The following is an 18743-nucleotide window of genomic DNA, read 5'->3' as shown; positions in this document are numbered from 1 at the left end:
TACTTTACCGAGTATCGCACACATCATCGTTGAAATCTGCTGCGTTAAACTTACATTGTTCCTTATGCCTGCAATCTGATCCATCTCTAAATAGGTTCTAGTCAATTCATCCACTTCTAGTGTGTTAGAAAGGACCCTCTCATTTTGCAGATGGAAAAGCTGAAGCCTGGAGATTACAAGGAGTTTCCCGAGCTCGCAGTTCTAGGCTGGCCAGAGCCAGGGCCCTGACCACCTGCTCACCGCCCTCCACGCATGTCACTGCCTTCCTGAGCTAAGATGATAACTGTCTGGGCTATGAGCTGCACACACGCAAACACAGAACAAGAATCTTGGCGAAAATAAGGTGCAGAATTCAAAACAGTCACTCCCCAGTTTGAAGGGACAAGGTGACAACATTTGGCTGCCTGAGGTCACTTGATCCTCTCCTGAGCCAGTCCTACCCTACTTTGCTAATGTTCACCACCACTGTGCCCAGGACGGATGGCTTTCTGCTTTCTCTGGGACTGCAGCACTACACATGCACACTTACACGCACACACACATACACACGCACACACGCACCGAGGCATGCTTCTGCTTCCAGGCTTCCAGACCTCTCAAGTCCCTACAGGCCCCTCAGTCCCATGTCCTCCGATATGGTGTCCTCCACCCCTCCCTTTTCGGCCACTGGCCCAACTTCCTGACCATCCCCCCAGTCAGCCCAAGATCTCACCACGTTGAAGCCATGCGAGACCCAGGACAGGTGAGTGTGGGGTCATCTGGTGGGTCTGCCCTTGGTCCCCTGGCCTTGGGGGGCTCCTCATTCAAGAGTGCCTCTTTGGGCAGAAGCTGAGCTGCAGTCTGCACAGGGGCCTGCCTGCCAGGTTGGCCCTTGATTGGCATCTGGAAACCTGGCCTTTGAAACTCTCCCGGAGAGAAGAGGTTGTGCTCGTGGTCTGGCCTAGACTGTTTGTACAAATGATGTGATTTACGGCAAACACCTGCTTCCTTCTGAGGGCCGGCATTCTAACGGGCAGGCGGTGCCCAAATGGGTAGCCCAAGTACCAACCCTGAGCTCCGAGTCTCCAATGGACACCCCCGGCTCCCCAGCAGAGACAGCGCACACACACAGCTGCGTTTTCAGGCTGGGGAGGGTGTGCTCTGTGCGGCCAGTGTAGGGAATCTGCTCCTGGGTCCCTCCAGCCTCCTCCTGTGTCTTCTGCCCTTACAGAGCCAGCTGCCTACCTTGATGACATCACTGCAATAGATCCGAGCCGTGGCACCACTCTGTACTGAGTCCTGAGAATCCTGGTGGGCCACTGAGCCTGCGGGTGGTCTTGGGGACCTGGGAGCACCCCACTTCCACTGTTTTCTGGAACCTCAGGAGGCCGTGAGGCTGCAGAATGGAGAAGACATGGCCTTTGGCCTTCGTGAGCACGTCGGTCCACTTACTGGGTCGTCATTTATCTGACTGTGAATTAGTGGCCAGGCACGACCTGAGTGTGTACTGGGGTCCACACAGAGGATTCCACAGTGAGCGAGCTGGGCACGTCCCACACAGAGGATTCCACAGTGAGCGAGCTGGGCACGTCCCTGCGTGTGCAGCGCTTCACAGAGAGGCGGGAGGACAGTGCACTGATGGAGACGAGGATGCACGTTGTGTGGGAGGAGGGACGCAGGGCGTGGAGGGAATCATGGCACGTGGTGGTGCTCCCAGCCCAGGGGGGGCGGAGTCTGCTGGACTACTGCCTGGTGAGGGGTGATGTCTCGATAACGGTGGGCACCGCGGACCGCACCCTTACCTTCCTTCTGGAGGGAGAGGTTACGTGATTTTATATCGGGCTGCGCTGAGGGTGGGAGATGAGGTATAAAGGACAGGAGGACGTTGATAAACAACGTCACTAAGTGGGTTCATTTCATAGCTACCAACATGGACAGACGAGGGACAAGAGGACAGGAGGGCATCTGGCCAGACCACGGCCCAGCTGGCAGCAGGGCTATTTTTACATTGGTGCCCAGCCCAATAGGCACAGAGATGTCAGAACCTCGCTCAGAGCTGCAGAAGCAGAATTCTCACAGTAACACCCGTCGGTAACAGACGCAAATGCATTCGTACATATGGATTAGGAAAAAACACTCTGATTTATGTCAAAATAGAGTCCAAGTAACCGGCCCTGCCGCCTGTGTTTGTGCTGGGGAGTCCCACTGGGACCTCAGCTGTTGGGAAACATGAAGCTGTTGGTAGGGATGACCAGCACCTTCCTGGGGTCAGAACCAACTACACTGAGCACCGTGGGAAAGCCCAAGGGGCCTCTCGGGGTTTCCAGAAACACACACAAGACAAGTGAACCCGGGTCCGCACACTGAACCCAGAGGTCCAGGCGGGCAAGAGCCCAACTCCACAGGCACTTGGCAGGGGTAGGGCCCTGCAGCCCAGATCTTTGCTCTCTGCCCCCAAACACACCCCCACTCCAGGCCCCAGCCCCTCAGAAGTAACCCACACAAATCCATGTATGATCAGCTTATGGGACAGCGGAGGGTGGGCTAAAACCAGAACCTCTCCACGTGAGAACTACTATTCTGGGAAGTCGTAGACAAACATTTTCAAACCCAACAGAAACAGATGGCGACAACAAACTCGTTTGGGGCCAAGGTCTTCTTTCCCCAAAGCTCTGACTTGGGGGAAATATCAAGAAATAGATGGTCTTGGGGACTTCCCTGGTGGTCCAGTGGTAAAGAACCCACCTTCTAATTCAGGAGATGCGGGTTCGATCCCTGGTCGGGGAACTAAGATCCCACGTACCACGGGAACTAAGTCTGCGCGCCACACCTAGAGAGCATGTGTGCCGCAAACTACAGAGCCCGTGTGGTCCATGTACCACAACTAGAGAAGAGAAAACTGGCACGCCGCAACTAGAAAGAAGCACGTGCGCCATGACGAAAGATCCCACATGCCACAACAAAGATCCCGTGTGCCGCAACTAAGACCTGATGCAGCCAAATAAATAAATAGATAGATAAATAAATAGATAGATAGATAGATAAATAAATAAATAAATAAATAAATAGATGATAGATAAATAAATAAATAGATAGATAAATAAATAAATAGATAGATAAATAAATAGATAGATAAATAAATAAATAGATAGATAGATAAATAAATAAATAAAATAGATAGATAGATAAATAAATAGATGGTAGATAAATAAATAGATAAATAAATAGATAGATAAATAAATAAATAAAATAAATAGATAAATAAATAAATTAAATAAATAGATAGATAGATAAATAGATAGATAGATAAATAAATAAATAAAATATGTTTTAGAAAACTTACAAGAAACGAAATAGGTGGTCTCGCCCAGACCCAGTTTAGCTTCCTTCTCACCCCTTCTGCCCCCATCAGCTCTCCACAGGGCCTTTCCATCAATCCCACAGACGGTGACAGTACTGCTGTCAGTCTCCCAAACCTGGGCCATTTACAAGGTCCTTCTCCCAGCCCCCCACAGAGGAGAGCCCACTGCGGGAGGCCCACTCTGCTCCAGGGCGGTCCACGCTCACGCCGTGCTCTGCTCAGGGTCTCCTCCTGGTTTTGACTCTGCAGCTGCCTAGTGGACACACAGTAAAGGCGGCAGCCTATTTACGGAGATGGTCACACATGGGTGTGTTGCCCCAGCGCTCTTGAAAGTTGCGATGGTTCACGTTATGTGTCAACTTGACCGGGCCAGGTTTGCCCAGGCGTTCACCAAACTTTATCCTGTGTGCTTGGTTGGGGGGGGAGGGAGATTGAGGGTGTTTCTGGATGAGATTAGCATTGAATGGTCGGGTGAGTAAAGCCCATGGCCCTCCCCAGTGCAGGTGTGCCTTGTCCAATCAGCTGAAGGCCCGACTAGAACAAAAATGCTGAGGAAGAGGGAAACCCTCTGCCTGACTGCTGAGCGGGGACAGGGGTCCTCTCCTGCCCTCAGACTTGGACGGACACATGGGCTCTGCTGGGGCTCCCGCTTGACGACCACAGATCTTGGGGCTTCTCAGCCTCCATAGATGTACGAGTCAATTTGTTACAGTAATTCCCTCTGTCTATACGGACAGGCCGATGGAGAGAAATATGGACAGATGGATAGACGTGAGCCAGCCTACCGGTTCTGTTTCTCTGGGGAACTCAACTCTACAAATGCATTACCTGGCTAGCCACCCAACCTCAGGGGGTGACCCCTTTTCAAAGCAGGAGGCCCAGGTGGACACAGGTCAGCTCACCTGTCGTGGCCACGTGGCTAAGAGAGTGCAGAGGGAGGACCCGAGCCCCGACCCGTGTGACCCCAGAGCTGCCCTTCCCACCTCGCTACCACCGAGTTTCCTGAGTGGCAGCCACGGCCCCTCCCACATCTCACACGAGCAACCTGACAAAAGACCACAGATGCCGTGAAATGGGCTCCGAGGTCTGAAAAGCCCAGGGTGTATCAGAGGGTCACTTGAAGAAAATTCAAACTGAGGAGAAACATGAGTTGCAACCAGGAAGCAGCCCGGTGTCCTCACAGCCTGAACTCCGGGGGAGGTTAAAGGCACCTGTGGGGTGCAAGTCGGGTCCCAGGACCCTCAGCACCTCCCGGGCTTTTCAGAGACGTGGGCCCTGGGCCACGCCGCCCCGCGGAACCAGGCACTTGGGGGCTGGGCCGTGGTCTCGGTTTAATAAGCCTCCAGGTGACCCGGGGTTACGCCAGTTTGAGGGCCATTTCCATGAAACTGTGTTCCTGAGTCTCCCAAAACCTCTTCCCTTAACGGCCATTGTACAGAATAACTACATGAGCCTAACGGTCTGTTTGCTGCGTTTTCTACCCAGTAATTTGGGGATTAGAGACCTAAGTTCTGCCTCAGCTGGGGCGGACATTCCAGGGCCACAGGGAGCCCTCTGGGTGCTGCCCACCTCCTCCACAGGGCCTGGGATGTTTGCTGGTGGGACCCGCCGGCCTTGACCCCTTCGGGCACTCCCACCTCGCTGGGCATCAAGGGTGCCTGTGTGCACAGGCTCGCAGTCTGACCTTGGCCTGAGATCAGCTTGGTGGTGGAGCAGACCCGGGGTGTGCGTCCGAAGACCCATCCCTGCCCAGCACTAAGGTCACGGCGCCCCGGAGTCCGCACCAGCCTCCTGAGACCCAGGGTCCCTCCCTGCCCAGCTCAGCAGCAGGGGTGCACAGGGCGTGAGAGCCCAGGGTGAGCCAGGCGCACCTCTGTCTGCAGGGTGAACTCAGTCACAAAATGCACCTGTCTCTCCCTGCAGGCAGCTTCCTGCAAAGCTGTATTTGCTTTGACTCTGTGCGTCTTTTCATCTGTGAAATTCTCGGCCGTCCGCCGGCCAGACGCCAGCCTCCTGACCCAGAGCTGCCTCTCTGGGCCCAGCGGGAAAGGCCAGCGGGAGGCAGGCTCCTGAGTGACCTCACGAAGCTCCCAAAGGCCCCACCTGCGCCCCTCCCTCCACCCCCAGACCGCGCGTCCGACGGAGCCCCCCGCTCTGGAGACGTAACTCTGAGTTAGTTAGCCATCTCCTCTCATGGGAAGTGAGGCCCTCGGCCTCCAGGCCCCACCTCTCAGGACCCCCAAGACCTCGGCTCCCTGGAGTGCCAGGGCAGGTGAAGTTAGGGCGTCACGGAGCGCGTTAGGCGATGGCCTGGCGAGTAGAGGGGCCCAGGCTTCCGTGAGTTCTGCCCAAAGCTGCTTGCCGGGAGCCCCGGCGACCTCTGTTCTGTCCCCTCCTCCAGGGAACCAGAGAACCAGCCAAGCTGGCAGGGCAGGGGTCCCCCTGCAGCGGGAGGTACCTGGAGCAGACCCAGCCGAGACCCACCCAGGAGGGAACGGGCGGTGAGCACAGGAGACGGGGACCGTGGGAGCCAGGGGAGGGAAGCCAGCCTGGAGAGAGGAGGGGTCGGGCTGCCGGGGGGGACGCACCTCTGCCGGGGACAGCGTGACACGGGCACGGGGCCAGGGGGATCGGGCCGCGGACTGGATCCCTAGACCCCCAGCCCGCACTGGCTGTGCCTGGGGGCGCTGTCTGGTCCCAGGTCCACCGTGGCCGCCCCGTGCGGGGGCTCCTGCCCTCCCGCCACCCACTCGTCTCTGGCCTCCTTCCCCCCCCTCGACTGAGCAGCCCACAGGGAGCCCCGTGGCCCCGCACATCAGCGGCCCCGGCACCTCCTGCAGAGAAGGCAGCTCCCGGCAGCTTCGGGGCCATGAGTGCTAGGCCCGCGGCCCAGAGCGTGGACAGGGTGTGGCGGCCGGGCACCACCACAGGCTGGGCCCCGGCTGGCCAGGTGGCGGGCACACCACTGGGCTCTTAGTGGCGCACAAGGCGGCGGCCCTGGGGCTCTGGAAGGCAGGGTGGCGCCAAGCGCAGGGTGACAGGCATCGCGCATCAGAGCCCCGGGGCTGGGCTCCCCTGTTCGCGGTTGCTCAGCCTGGTGAGGGGCCTGTCCTCCACTCCCATGGCCTCACACGCCCCTGCCCCTGGGTACCAGGAGGACCATTCCGGTGAGGGGGTCGGGGTGGGGTGGGGGAGGAATTCCAGCGGGAGGCAGGGGGGAAGCTTCTGGTGCTGTGCTCACGGTGCAGGACCGGCCGAGGCAGGCACTGAGTGGGCTCCGCACCTTCCAACCGTCTGAGCACCCAGGACCCCACCTCGTCCGCATCGGCCCAGGCTCCCAGGGCACGGCCCCCGGGGGATGGCCAGGAAGGTACACAGAAGCCAGCTCAGTCCTTTCCTCCTCGAGACAAGGGCGACTTGCTCGTGTTCACGTGCTGTACGCACACCCGTCTCCCTGGCTGGTGTGGGCGCAGAATCAGCTGCCCAGGCTCCCAGGCCTGCACCTGACCACACGTGCCCACCACACGCGCAGACCCGCACGTGGGTGGGAGCACACCCTTTCTGTCTTCTTTCCGTTGGTTCTTGTTTTGTTTCCTGCCTGGGTTACTAGGAGCTGCTCTCACAGCCCTACAAGGGGGCGTCCAGCTCTCTTTTCTGTCACCGACTTCTCTAATAATGGCATCTCTTATCAATGGCCTCGTGGTCATGCTAGTGAAAAGACGCATCATTGCTTTAACGAAGATGGTGACATTACAGAGCGCTAGACAGCTGGCCGCAGGCCATGAGCTGTCCCTGGACAGGCGCAAACCGGGGGAGGGGAAACCGTCCGCCTCCAGCCAGTTATCCCACTTCTGTCTGAGACCCTGCGCAAAGCTCTCAGTAAGGACCGGCTTTTGTCATAAGGTAAACACAGAATTCTAAACAAAGAGCAAAAAAAAAAAAAGCAATGCTCCAAAGCCAACACGAGCTGGAGGAGTTTGTCAGTATCTCCTGAGGTCGAGGGCTTGTGTTTGGATGACCCCTGATGACCCCTAGGCGGACACCCAGAAGAAACTCCTGCACCAGCACATCCACAGACTTTACGAGGATGTTCATGAAGCATCGTCCACAACAGCAAAACGCAAACGTCCATTAGAGGTGTGGTGAATTCTGTGACAGAGCCCCAGACAGGGATGAGCCGACACACAGGTCACAGGACGGGCGAGTCTAAGCACAGTGATATTAAGTGCACAGTGTGTCCAAAAGACACGGACAGCATGACACCTCTTCCAAGAACTTAAAACACAGTAACAATTGTACCTTTTAGAAACATACGCGTCTGCCACAAAGCTCTGCACAGGGCGGTTGCCCCGGGGCCCAGAAGACAGTTACTTCCTGGAGGAGGGGCGGGTGATAAGTCAGCGGGGTCATAGGGTTAGAAGTCAGCATAGCCAGGAAACAAGATGAGCACGTGGGCCATTCCCAGACCAGTGGCAGGAATGAGCCAGTGTCAGGATGAAGGCAATTCTGTGCACCAAGGAGCAAAGAGAAAGAAAGCCCTGTGATGAGGGGCTGCGAGGGGCAGCAGTGGCCCTTCAGCCAGCATGGCCACCATGCTCCGTGCACTGACTTGTCACCTGCCATCAGACAAGCACGTGTCTGACCTCAGCCCCGAGCCCCCCTCATCCCGCTTGGGGCTGGAGCCCAGGCTGACGAAGCCGCCCTGACAGGGCCCCTCAGTGCCTGGATCTGGGGGCCTCCACCACCCGTCCCTCCTCCCAAAATGGAGAGGCAGCGCTCGTCCCCCACACCCCCCACCTGCCAGCACGACCGGCCCCGCGAACTGCTGTTCACACCTGGGTGAACCTTCTACGAGGATCAAAAACACCTTACCTTTTATTCCTCTGCTTAAACATAAAACAATATACACAAATTAAAAAGACAATTTCATTAGGTTATGATGCAAAATATTACGGATATTTCTTTAATGCAGGTTCCCCTTCCACGTGTGCACGATGCTCGTTAACTGTGGACGTGTTCTGGGCAAGAGCAGCTCATCCCTGAGTTTCCAAACGGCAACAGCGTCGTCTCTGGCCGCCTGGCCTCAGCGCAGCGCACGCAATCTGAGACCAGGCTCAGAGGAGAGGCGGCTCGTCGGTGTTCAGTGCCTGCTCCGCCCAGAGCTGTAAATCTCAGCGACTGACAGTTAATCTCACACGTCTTGGGCTTCCAGGCCCCGAGCTGGGCAGGCGAGGTCCTTGGAGACCCAGCCCTACCCCCAGGACCCAGTGGGGACCAGGCGTGCCGTGCGTGGAGGACGCCAGCAAACAGCAGCTCTGTCCCCCTGCCTCCTGGTATGCGGTGACTCAGAGTCCAGGAGGACGCTCCAGTCAGGATAGGGCTGACCACAGAGCGGGACTCGATCCAGCCAAGCAGAAGGCATTTTAATCAAAAAGAGGAAGACTTCTTTACGATGGGGGTGGGAGGAGACAAGGGCTGGACAGCCACGTGCAAAAAAAAGTGTGCTTCAACCAAAACTGCACCGAATGCAAAAATGAACTAAAAATGGACCGTGAGTATGAATGGAAGACATGACGTCACACAGTTACAGAGGGAAACATGGGAGAGAATATTTGTGACTTTGAATCAGGCAGTTTTCTTAGGTCCAATACCATAAAACCTATTTTTTTTTAAGTTGGTAAGTTAGATTTTATCAAAATTTAGGAACTTATCTTCAAAAGATACCCTTAAGAGAACAAAAAGATAAAAGAGAAAATACTTTTGCACCAACAAACGTGTATGTCTGGAATGTATAAAGGAGTCTTAAAACTCAATGATAAGAAAGCAAAAATCAAATTAAAAAAATGGGCAAACGATTTCAATAGACACTTTACCAAAGAAGATACACGGATATGGAAAATCAACACATAGAACGATGCCCAACGTCACTAGTCATTAGATAAACGCAAATTAAAACGAAAATAACATACCCCTGTGCCCTTATTAGAATGGACCTCCTCCCCCCCAAAAGACTGACCATATCAAGTGTTGCAAAAGACGTGGAGCAACAGTCTTCCCACATACTTTGCTGGTGGGAATGCAACACGTACAGCCACCTTGGACAATAGTTTCTTATAAAATTGAGCACACATTTATCAACCCTAGCTATTTAGCTGAGAAACGAACACCTGTATTTACACAAAAACTTGTGCATGAATGTTTGTAACAGTTTGATTCACAGTTGCCCTAAACAGGAAACAAGCAGATACATGTGGACAAATGTGGCACATCCGTGCAACAGAGATGACTCAGCATAAAAAGGGATGAACTACAGAAACGTAGGGGAATCCTCCATGCATGTTGCTGAGTGAACAAAGCCAGACCCCAAAGCTCCACGTTGGATGCACGTATCATATTTTCCACTTATAAGACCTGTAAATGGCAAAACTGGAAGAAGGGATCATAACCCATTGTTGCCAAGGGTGGAGTTGGGGATGGATGGGGTGACTGTGGCAGGAAGCAGAGGGAGCTGGGGCGATGGTGCTGTCCTGTGTCGTGACTCTGTGCCCACCTGTGTCAAGACCCAGAGACTATACAGTACAAACAGGACTGTGCTGTGTAAATTTTTAAGAAATCACTCTGTGAAGGAAACTCCAGTGGAGCCCAAGATATAACAAACAAACCTAACGGTCACAAATGGACAATGTACTAGAGGAAAAGAGCCAGACTATGTCATTCTGGAAAACAATATTTGGTCTGGCGACTATAAGGCTAAAGATAAAAGGGACTCTGCACTCAAATGTCTCCTCGCTGGTAAACTTGCTCCTCACAGGGGATGTGGGTTAGCAATTCTGAAATGTCCTTGTGTGGATACTAGGGTGGGGCAAATAAGTAACACAGTTTATATGGAGAGAGCCACATCTCCAAAGAAACTAATTACAGATGAGGAAAGCGGGGGGGCAGGAATGAGTCTTGAATGGTTGGCCTTGAATTCCAAGTGTCAGTATGAACTGGTGGTTTTATAACAGACCCACAGATGATAGATGGATAGACAGATAGATGATGGATGACAGATAGATGATAGATTGATAGATGATATATACATAGATGATACATAAATAGATGACAGACGATAGATAAATAATAGCTAGATGATAGATAATAGCTATATAAATACATAGATAGATGGTAGATAGATGATAGATAGATGACAGATGGTAGATAATAGATAGAAGCAGAAATAAACAGAGAAGTGGGGGTATGCATGTATTAGCACACAGATGTCTGTTTCCAAGCTCTGCCCCTGAGAGGGCCTAGAAATACTATCACCCAGGAGTAGCAAACACACCCAGCCCAGAGATGTTGGTTCCTAAACACCATCCTCCAACAGAAGGAACCAGAGCTCCTTGGAGAAGTGGCTGCTTTCAGGCTTGGGGCAGGGAAAATACAGATGAGCTTGAGCATCCGGAGGAGACAGAAAGTGAGAAAGGGCTCAAGACACAGAAGGGAACTCAAAGGACAGAGGCGTGAACCTGTTGGAAAGCTCAGTGGCTTAAGTTGGAACAATCTGAGCAAGAAAATAGCTAAAGGTGGTGTTGGATTATCACCCACAGAATAAATTAATACCCACGAGCCGACACTGCTATGAATAATTGGATAAAGAAAAAATGAGAGAAGGGGGACAGGTCTTCTCCAGAGAAAAATTCTAATAAAATAGAAGGAACGTAGGGATAGAAAACCACGAGAACAGGCAGTAATCACTGTGGCAGGAAAGACCCACTCATGTCTGCTAAAGTTATTGGGCACAAGTTTAAAGAGGATCAGGGTACTTGCTTAGTCTCAAAGTGTCTCTCCCCATCTATTTATAGTTATAAATGATAACTTTTCAGTGGATAACCTGGCAGAACCTTGATCAAGGTTCACATCAGAGGGATACAGTGTAGGGACGTCGTGCCGCCCTGATCGAACACACTCAGAGGGGGTCACCTGGGCTCAGTCTCGCCAAGAATGCATAACCTCAGTCCAATCATTCAAACACATCAGACAAATCAAACTGGAGGACAATCCACGAAATAATCCACCAGCTCCTATAGGGTGCCAAGGTCAAGGATGACGCGGAAGCTAAGAAAACTGTCACCCACCGGGAGGGACCAGGAGAACGACTCAACAGAGTATGGGGTCCTGGAGCAGAAACGCTTGTCTGAACTGAGTGGGTGGCCAGCTAAACTTGGAAAGTGCATTGTGATTCCATGAGATGTGAACACCTGGGGAAGCTGGGTGAAGGGTGTACAGGAACTTTATACTCTAATATTTTTGCAACTTTCCTTTAAATCTGTAACTATTTTACAATAAGAGGTTTTTAAAAAGCTGATGGGGTCTCCCTGGGGGTCCAGTGGTTAAGACTTTGCCTTCCAGTGCAGGGGTTGCGGGTTCGACCCCTGTTCGGGGAGCTAAGATCCCACATGCCTCTCGGCCAAAAAACCAAAACATAAAACAGAAGCAATATTGTGACAAATTCAATAAAGACTTTAAAAATGGTCCACATCAAAAATAATCTTAGAAAAAAAAAAGCTGACGGGAGAAAGGAGGTGCTTGCTTAGGAAGCTGTTAACTTCTCGTGTTGCACGCACTGCACCAAACGTACACCTGACCCTGGCTCCAAGGCTGCTGTGCAGTGTCCCGAGCCGAGACGTGCAGCACAGGTCCGTCCCCGAACTGTGACACCCACTGCCCCCCACCCAGGCTACCCCAACATGAGCACCCGGGAGTTGGTCTGAGCCACCTCTGGGTCTCCAGACCCACAAAATGGCTCTGTCCAAGGGGGCCCCCATCAACGTCCAGGTCCTGGAGGTCTCCGGGCCCCCAGGGAGGCCGTGCCTGCCCGGCGCCCCTGCCTCTGGACCTGTTCTCACGCTCTCAGCCATCCTTATCTGGCTCTGGCTCCTCCACAGGTGAGACCTGCTCACAGCTCTGGGGCACGGTCCCCGGTGCTGGGCACATGGCAAGGCAGACCCCAGAGCCAGGCTGGCTCAGCAGGGGGAAGGCTGCGGGGATGACGCCGATGGGGCAGAGGTGACCCCGCGTCCCGTGCGGGCCTTTGGGGACTGTGGGCAGTGCGTTTTGATTCAGGCATTGCCGTGCCTATGCGTGTCGTTCATTGTCCTTCACCGGCTACAAGTGACCTTTGAGGTCAGGCCGTGACAGTGGATCATCCTTACCAAGCAATCGGACACGCAGTACTGGTGCGTTTGGTACTTTCCTCCACACGATACGGCGCAGCCCAAGGACCTCAGCGCAAGTTCTAAGAGGAGACCCCGAACTCCAGGGACCCCGAACTCTGGGGACCAGGCGTGTTCGGATTTGAGGGCCCACGTGTGGAACTGGGCCGGGGACCAGGCGGGGACCGGGCTCCACTCCAGAACCAGCCTCCAGAGTGATCTTTCTAGCCTGAGGCTATGCCCTGCACCCCTGCGGACGCGGGAGCAGATACTGCCGTGCCTGGGCCCTGCACCAGGCTAACCGCATGCGGTTTCCAGAGATGAGCCCCTTTAGAGGAACACGTGCCCAGACATGCCGCGTGAAAGAGCAAAGTGTCCCGAGGCCCCTTTGAGTGAGCCGGCGGTGATCTCATTCTGGCCTCGCTCTGCATCTGCTCTGCCTCACTCCCTTCTCTGCCCAGTGGTGCATCTCCTGCGGCCCCTGCAGCCCCACTCTTACAGGTTCAGGCGGCTCTGTGATGGGGGGACACGGCACCCCACATCACGCCCTGCAGACTCAGATACAGAACTGCATCCCCACCAGAGCCTCACCACGTCCCACAGAAACACACTTGCCGAGGAGATTCTGCCTGGAGAGGAAGGCTCACTAGTGGAGCATGAAGCCCGTCCAGATCTTCCGTCCCTGCCGTGGGGATGACCCACTCGGCCGCCCCAGGGATGCCTCCGAGCCCTGCGGCAGGGAGAGGAGGTGACGATCTGGGGACACAGGGAGGCCCACTGAGCTGGGAGTCAGGGTCAGTGGGAGGGATGGCTCCACAAGACAAGGTGGGACGTTCTCTCATTTTGGAGTTTGTGGGAGCAGCAAGACGGGGTGGGCGGGGCAGGCCAGCAGAGCTAGGGGTGCAGGGCCAGGGCCCGAGTCCGCAGAAGTGGTCAGGTGCCCTTGAGGAGTTCTTCTCTGCCAGAAGCTGAGAGAGGCTGCCCTTGTAGCTCAGGGATGTGCCCTGGGACCCACCACTGGGCACCTCTGGAGGCCTCGGCTAGCCTTGGCGGGGGGTATCCTGGGTCTGGGCGGAGAAGACCTGTAATGGGTTCAGCACCTCAGACCAGGGAGAAGCCCACGCCAGATGCCCCCAGGGAGCAGACTCCGATCCAGAGGCCATGGTAGGAGGTGAGCCGCCCTCACCCTGCCCCCGCCCACCTGTATAGACACCAGGGCTCCTGCTGCAGGGCCCGCGTCCCAGCAAATTGAACCTACATCTCAAACGGGGCCAACCTCGCCGCAGAGGAGGTGGGATCCCACAGACCAGAAGGAGGTGTGCTGGCGCCCACAGGGCCCACAAAGGGTGGGAAGGAAGACGCCACGCCCCAGGGATGACGGCCGAGCCTCACCTGCTGGGCACCTGGGCGTCGGGCCCCCTTCTCACGTCCGCAGAGCCCCGGGGCACGGTCATCCTCGCTGGGCGCTGCCCATTGAGCGTGCAGGCTGGAGCTCTGCACGGGGCAGCTTTGGCCGCTTGCAGCCTGAGGGGCTCCACGGTGCTGCACAGCCCGAGGTGTCCTCTGGCCCCTGAGTCTCTGACAAGCTCACGCCCCTTCCCAGTCGGTCCATTGCTCTGGTCCCAGCTCCCACTACCAGGCTCCCCAGTCATCCCTTTGGTCAGGCCCTCGGCGCAGCTCAGTGCGGGAAGCTGATGGCATCATGGCAGCCACAGTTCTGTTCCCGCGAGTGACAGCGTCATCAACAAGGCAGGGTGGCAGGATGTGTCGCTCAGTAAGTGCTCAGGACCCCAGCCAGTGAGTCACGGCGTCTTCACAGCCCGTCCGTCCTGGAAGACACGGGGCAACGGTCCTTGAGATGCTCCATGAACCGTCCCCATTTCCCTGAACGAAGGTCACCACCGTGGTGGCAGCTTCATTGCGTCATTTTGCGGGGTGCCTGCGTTGTTTCTGGGAATCTTCCTTTGAGACACCTTTTGGTCATCAAGGGAACAACGGGAGGTGGGAGTTTGGGGCTCCTGCACAGAAGCAGCTCTTCACACCTGTGCAGCAGGGGACTCGTGCGTCCCTGTAACTAGGATTGGGAGGCCGCGTCCCGAGGAAGGACCCCAGGGTCCACAGCCAAGACAAGGTCTCTTCAGAGGAGCCCCAGTCAGAGAACTAGTTCTAATTCTGGCTCATCAAAATGGACAGTCCCCCGCAGAGGTGCTCAAAGACCCCCTTTCTCCCTCTTCCTCGACGGGAGGGGGTATACAGAGCCCAGATCCTCTTGAGTCTTCAGGAATGAGATGCGGCGTCTCCCTCTGCCACCAGGGCACCTGCTGCTCTCTGGTCCAACTGCAGGAAAGGGGTCTGGCTCCTCGGAGGGCTGGAAGAAAAGAGATGCAGGACACAGGTCAGGGAGGCTGCAGGGCGAGAGGGAAGGGCTGGAGGGATGGGGCTATGAGGAAGGGTGGCCCTGCTCCCGAGGGGAGGTCCTCTGAGGGCGGGGGCCACAGACGGAGACGGGATGGTGAGGCCACGCCCTACTTGTTCTCTCATCTTGTCTGGGAAGGAAGTGGTGGTCAAGCTTTCACAGGCGGCCTCGGCCTGAAAGCCGCGGGCACGATGCCACAGTTCAGCACGACTGTGACGTCGTGAGTGAGCCCAGATTGTCGGGGAAAGTGGGCATCTCTGGCTGAATTTCCAGTGTCACCCAAGCTTGTACTTCATAAACGGAAAAGACAAAAAGACACAAAACCACCGGCACTGCTCCCGGCCGAGTTGCCCAGAGCAGAGAACAGGGAGTGGTTTTGTGTGCGCATCTCTCCCCAGCGGAGGTTCCGTGGGAGGGGGTCCTTTGCGTTCCTTCCTTCTCGAGGAAGGCAAGCGCCCCTTCCCCTCTGACGATGGCAGGCCCCTCCCCTCTAGGACCTGGGGGACCCCTGGCTGTCCCCTTCCGGAAGCACCCCCTGCTTACGGAACAGCGGGGGCCGTGCTGGTCCTTACGATGCAGACGAAATACTCACCACGCCAGGGTGCCCAGGAGAGCTATGACCACAGAATGAAAGCTAAGGAGAAAAATAAGAACAAAAATAGGAACTAAAAAGGAAAGGGGAGGGTGGAGACATGGAAGGAAAGAAAGAGAAAAAAGAGTTTGTAGGGCTTTTGGCAAGAAATAACGTGATCACAGACACAGCGACGTGGAGATGCCAGCTGGGGCTCAGGAGCACATCCTGGTGTCCAGTGGTTTAAGGGTTGCGCTGCCAGGGGCCTGAAGCGACGGTGCTGTCCCCTCCCCAGGGACCTTGCACCGTCCACAGGCCAGGCTGCGGGTGACAGTCAGGAGGGAGGCTCTGCTGGTCACTTCGCCTCTGGGGGAGCGGCGGGGACCGGCCATCTGGACCTGTCACCAGGGCTGACGGCGAGGGCGCTAAGTGGCTATAATGGTGACAGGAATCTTACGGAAAGACAATCCAAGTGCCAACAGGCAAACACCACCCTCCGTGATGATATTTTGGTCTCAGTCCCATTATAAGTGATAAAGTACAGCCAACTTGCTGAATAGATTTCACACTTGGAGCCTCATTTTGGGTCGGGGGAGGTGTCCAGCCAGTTTAGACACAAGAGAAAATCTGATGGTGGTACAACTGCTTGGAAAAGCAGAGCTGCTTCAGCTAGATTAAAAGAATAAACACCGAATTTTTTAAATTCTAGTATTTAATACAAACAAATGCTCTCACTTTAAAATGCAAAAGGAAAGAGAGGTTCATTTTGGGGGAGAGACTGCATCGCTTCGAGGTTGCGCGTCCCGCCGGCCTCCCCAGGCGAGCCAGGTGTGTGTCGCCCACGGTCTGGCGCCCATGGGCAGGCACATAATTGCTCCCCGGCTGCCTCTCTGCTTTGCAGGTCGTGCCCCTCACGGTTCTAGGGGCCTGTCACCAGCTCTGGATTTGCAAGTTACCACCAAGACTGCTCGGCAGATGGCAGTAAAGTGGCCAGGGAAGGGGCCGGGTTCATCTGGAGGAGGGGTGGGCGGGGCAGGGGGAGGTCCAGCTGCAGGGGCTGCCGTGGGGAGGGGTCCCTGTGCCCCGCGAGCACAGAGCCTCTGCTAGCTCTGCCCAGGCAGGGCTGAGGACGTGTGGCCTATTGCGGGTGGCGGGTCCTGTCCAGACCCCAGCCTCCCGTTCTCTCTGGCAGGGACAAGCCAGGGAGGCTCAGAGGGGAGCCGGCCTTTGGTGAGATCCACCCCACAGGCAAGACCGGTCACAAGATGCGAACAAGCAGTCTGCCTGCTAGAAGCCATCGAAACGTCCTAAATCACAGACCAAAAGAGCTCAGCTGTCCTAGAACTAAGTACACGCTGCAGGCTTCTTTCTGAGGGTGCTCTGTGCACCCTGATTTGGAAGTTGCAGAGCCAGCCGTCGGGAGAAGAGTTGGATAGTCCTCCCCGACCCCAAGCCACATGGCCCCCAACCAACTGCACCCCAGCACCTGCCGTTTCCAAACTTGGGAGCCACAGTCAAGGAATCACACTAAAGGGACCGCTGGTCGCTGGTCTGCAGGCACCCCGACGGCCGGGGAAACTGAGGCCGTGAGAGGCACGGCCCTCGGGGTGGCACGGCTGGGTTGTCACGGACGGGGTTATTCCCAGACCCTGGGCTCCGGCTCCTTGTCCCGAGCAGACACGTCCCTGAAGCCTCTTTCTGTCCAAAAATACCCCAACCTCAGACCTAGCGCTACATGGCATCCTGAGATACCTGTCCTGTCTTTGTGTGTGAGCTCCGACAACAGAGCAAGCCCCCAGATTCGTATTTGCCTTACCTTTTCCTCCAGTTCCTTTATTTGTCTCTTCTGAGCTTCTATTCTTTCTTCTAGTTCTTTAATTCTCTGCAATGTTAAAAGCAGGAAAATCCTCAATAATCAGAATATTTGGGAAACCAAGTGGGCAAAAGCCTTCCAGGATTTTCACGCATGTTCTTGGTGGGCCAGTCGCCACAGAGCAGCTGCCATGCTGGCCACGGCGAGGGGGCCGGGGCCTCAGGCTGCCCCCCCCGCCGCCGACTTTTAGGAGCCTCGGCTTCGGGAGGAGAGCCAGTGTGCCTGCCTCAGGTTCCGTTACGGACACAGCCTCCCTCTGTCTGCTCTTTGCAACAGCAAGAGCGAAGAGGACAGCTTTCCCCTCGGCCACGCTCCCTGTGACGGGAATGACACCCTCCCACCTCCTACATCTCCAGGTCATAAACCATGATGCTAGAAGCCCAAGGAAATGGTAAGGGCCCAATTCACAGTCTCCAAAACGCCGTTACGGCAGTGAGAGGAGCAGCCAGAAGGGTCACAAAGTCAGTCACGGGGAGGACTCTCCTGGCAAGGCTGACCTCAAGTTTGGAAACTCTAGTCTTCACTTTGGTGAACAATGCCGGGCAGATGGACACGTGTGTGCCCATGCCGGACCTGGATGCCTGGCCTGGAGCCTGGACGCAGCTGAGCTCTGATCAGAGCCCACCTGATGGGAGTGAGGGGCTGCAGGCGGCAGTCCTCACACTGACCACCCCAGATCTGGCAGCGAGAGTCCTGGGAGCTGACCAATGCTCTGGTCAGACATTAGCCCTCTGACATTCACAGTAAACCTGGATTCACTAGTGTATCTGAACACGGAACACAGCCACAAAGGCCACGCCAGCACACACAGTGGAGCTGAGGCATGTCTTACACACCAAGCCTGTCTAGTCTGCCAAGATCCCTCACCCCCAGTTAGAAATGAACTGGCCAGATTGGCCTGAGGGCCCCAAGTGCCTGTAGGCCAAGAGAAGGTCCCCAAGTCCCTAGCCCATGAGCCGCTGTTCCCCAGATGACACCTTCACTGGGATCTTGCCACTGAGGGAGGACCCACAGAAGAGACCCAGAGCGGGGGGGGGGGGACCCAGGAGGGGGGCTGTGCCACCCAGACGCCTGGGTGGGATGGCCCAGGAGGCTGGTCTGGAGGGACAGGCAGTCCGGCAGGAGGGTCCCCCATGGGCACGGCCACTGGAGAGCATGGCCATCGGGGGGCACAGCCAGTGGAAGGCCCTGGCCTTGGGGGCATGATCATTGGAGGGCAAGGATATGGGGGCGTGGCCACAGGGAGGGCATGACCTTTGGGCGTGGCCACAGGAGAGTATGATCTTTGGGGCGTGGCCACTGGGGGCATGACCTTTGGGGGGCGCAGCCACGGGAGGGTGCTGTCA

General features: G+C 55.7%; 1 protein-coding gene across 1 annotated transcript in view; it reads right to left on the bottom strand.

The window, feature by feature from the left end:
- Positions 1-14192: 14192 nt before the first annotated feature.
- JAKMIP3 (Janus kinase and microtubule interacting protein 3) overlaps positions 14193-18743 on the bottom strand; it is a 92175-nt gene continuing 87624 nt past the window's right edge. Inside the window, exons 22-24 of the mRNA XM_022568415.2 lie at positions 17341-17406; positions 15546-15587; positions 14193-14905 (exon numbers count right to left, since the gene is read on the bottom strand). Coding sequence (XP_022424123.1) covers positions 14747-14905; positions 15546-15587; positions 17341-17406 — 267 coding nt within the window. The 3' untranslated portion in view covers positions 14193-14746. The remainder of the gene's footprint in view (positions 14906-15545; positions 15588-17340; positions 17407-18743) is intronic.

The sequence above is a fragment of the Delphinapterus leucas genome, chromosome 16 (genome assembly GCF_059928025.1).
Source record: "Delphinapterus leucas isolate spDelLeu-1000000601 "Yukka" chromosome 16, BTC_Dleu_Yukka2, whole genome shotgun sequence".
In the NCBI taxonomy this organism is placed as follows: Eukaryota; Metazoa; Chordata; class Mammalia; order Artiodactyla; family Monodontidae; genus Delphinapterus; species Delphinapterus leucas.
This window is presented reverse-complemented; position numbering and strand designations above follow the sequence as displayed.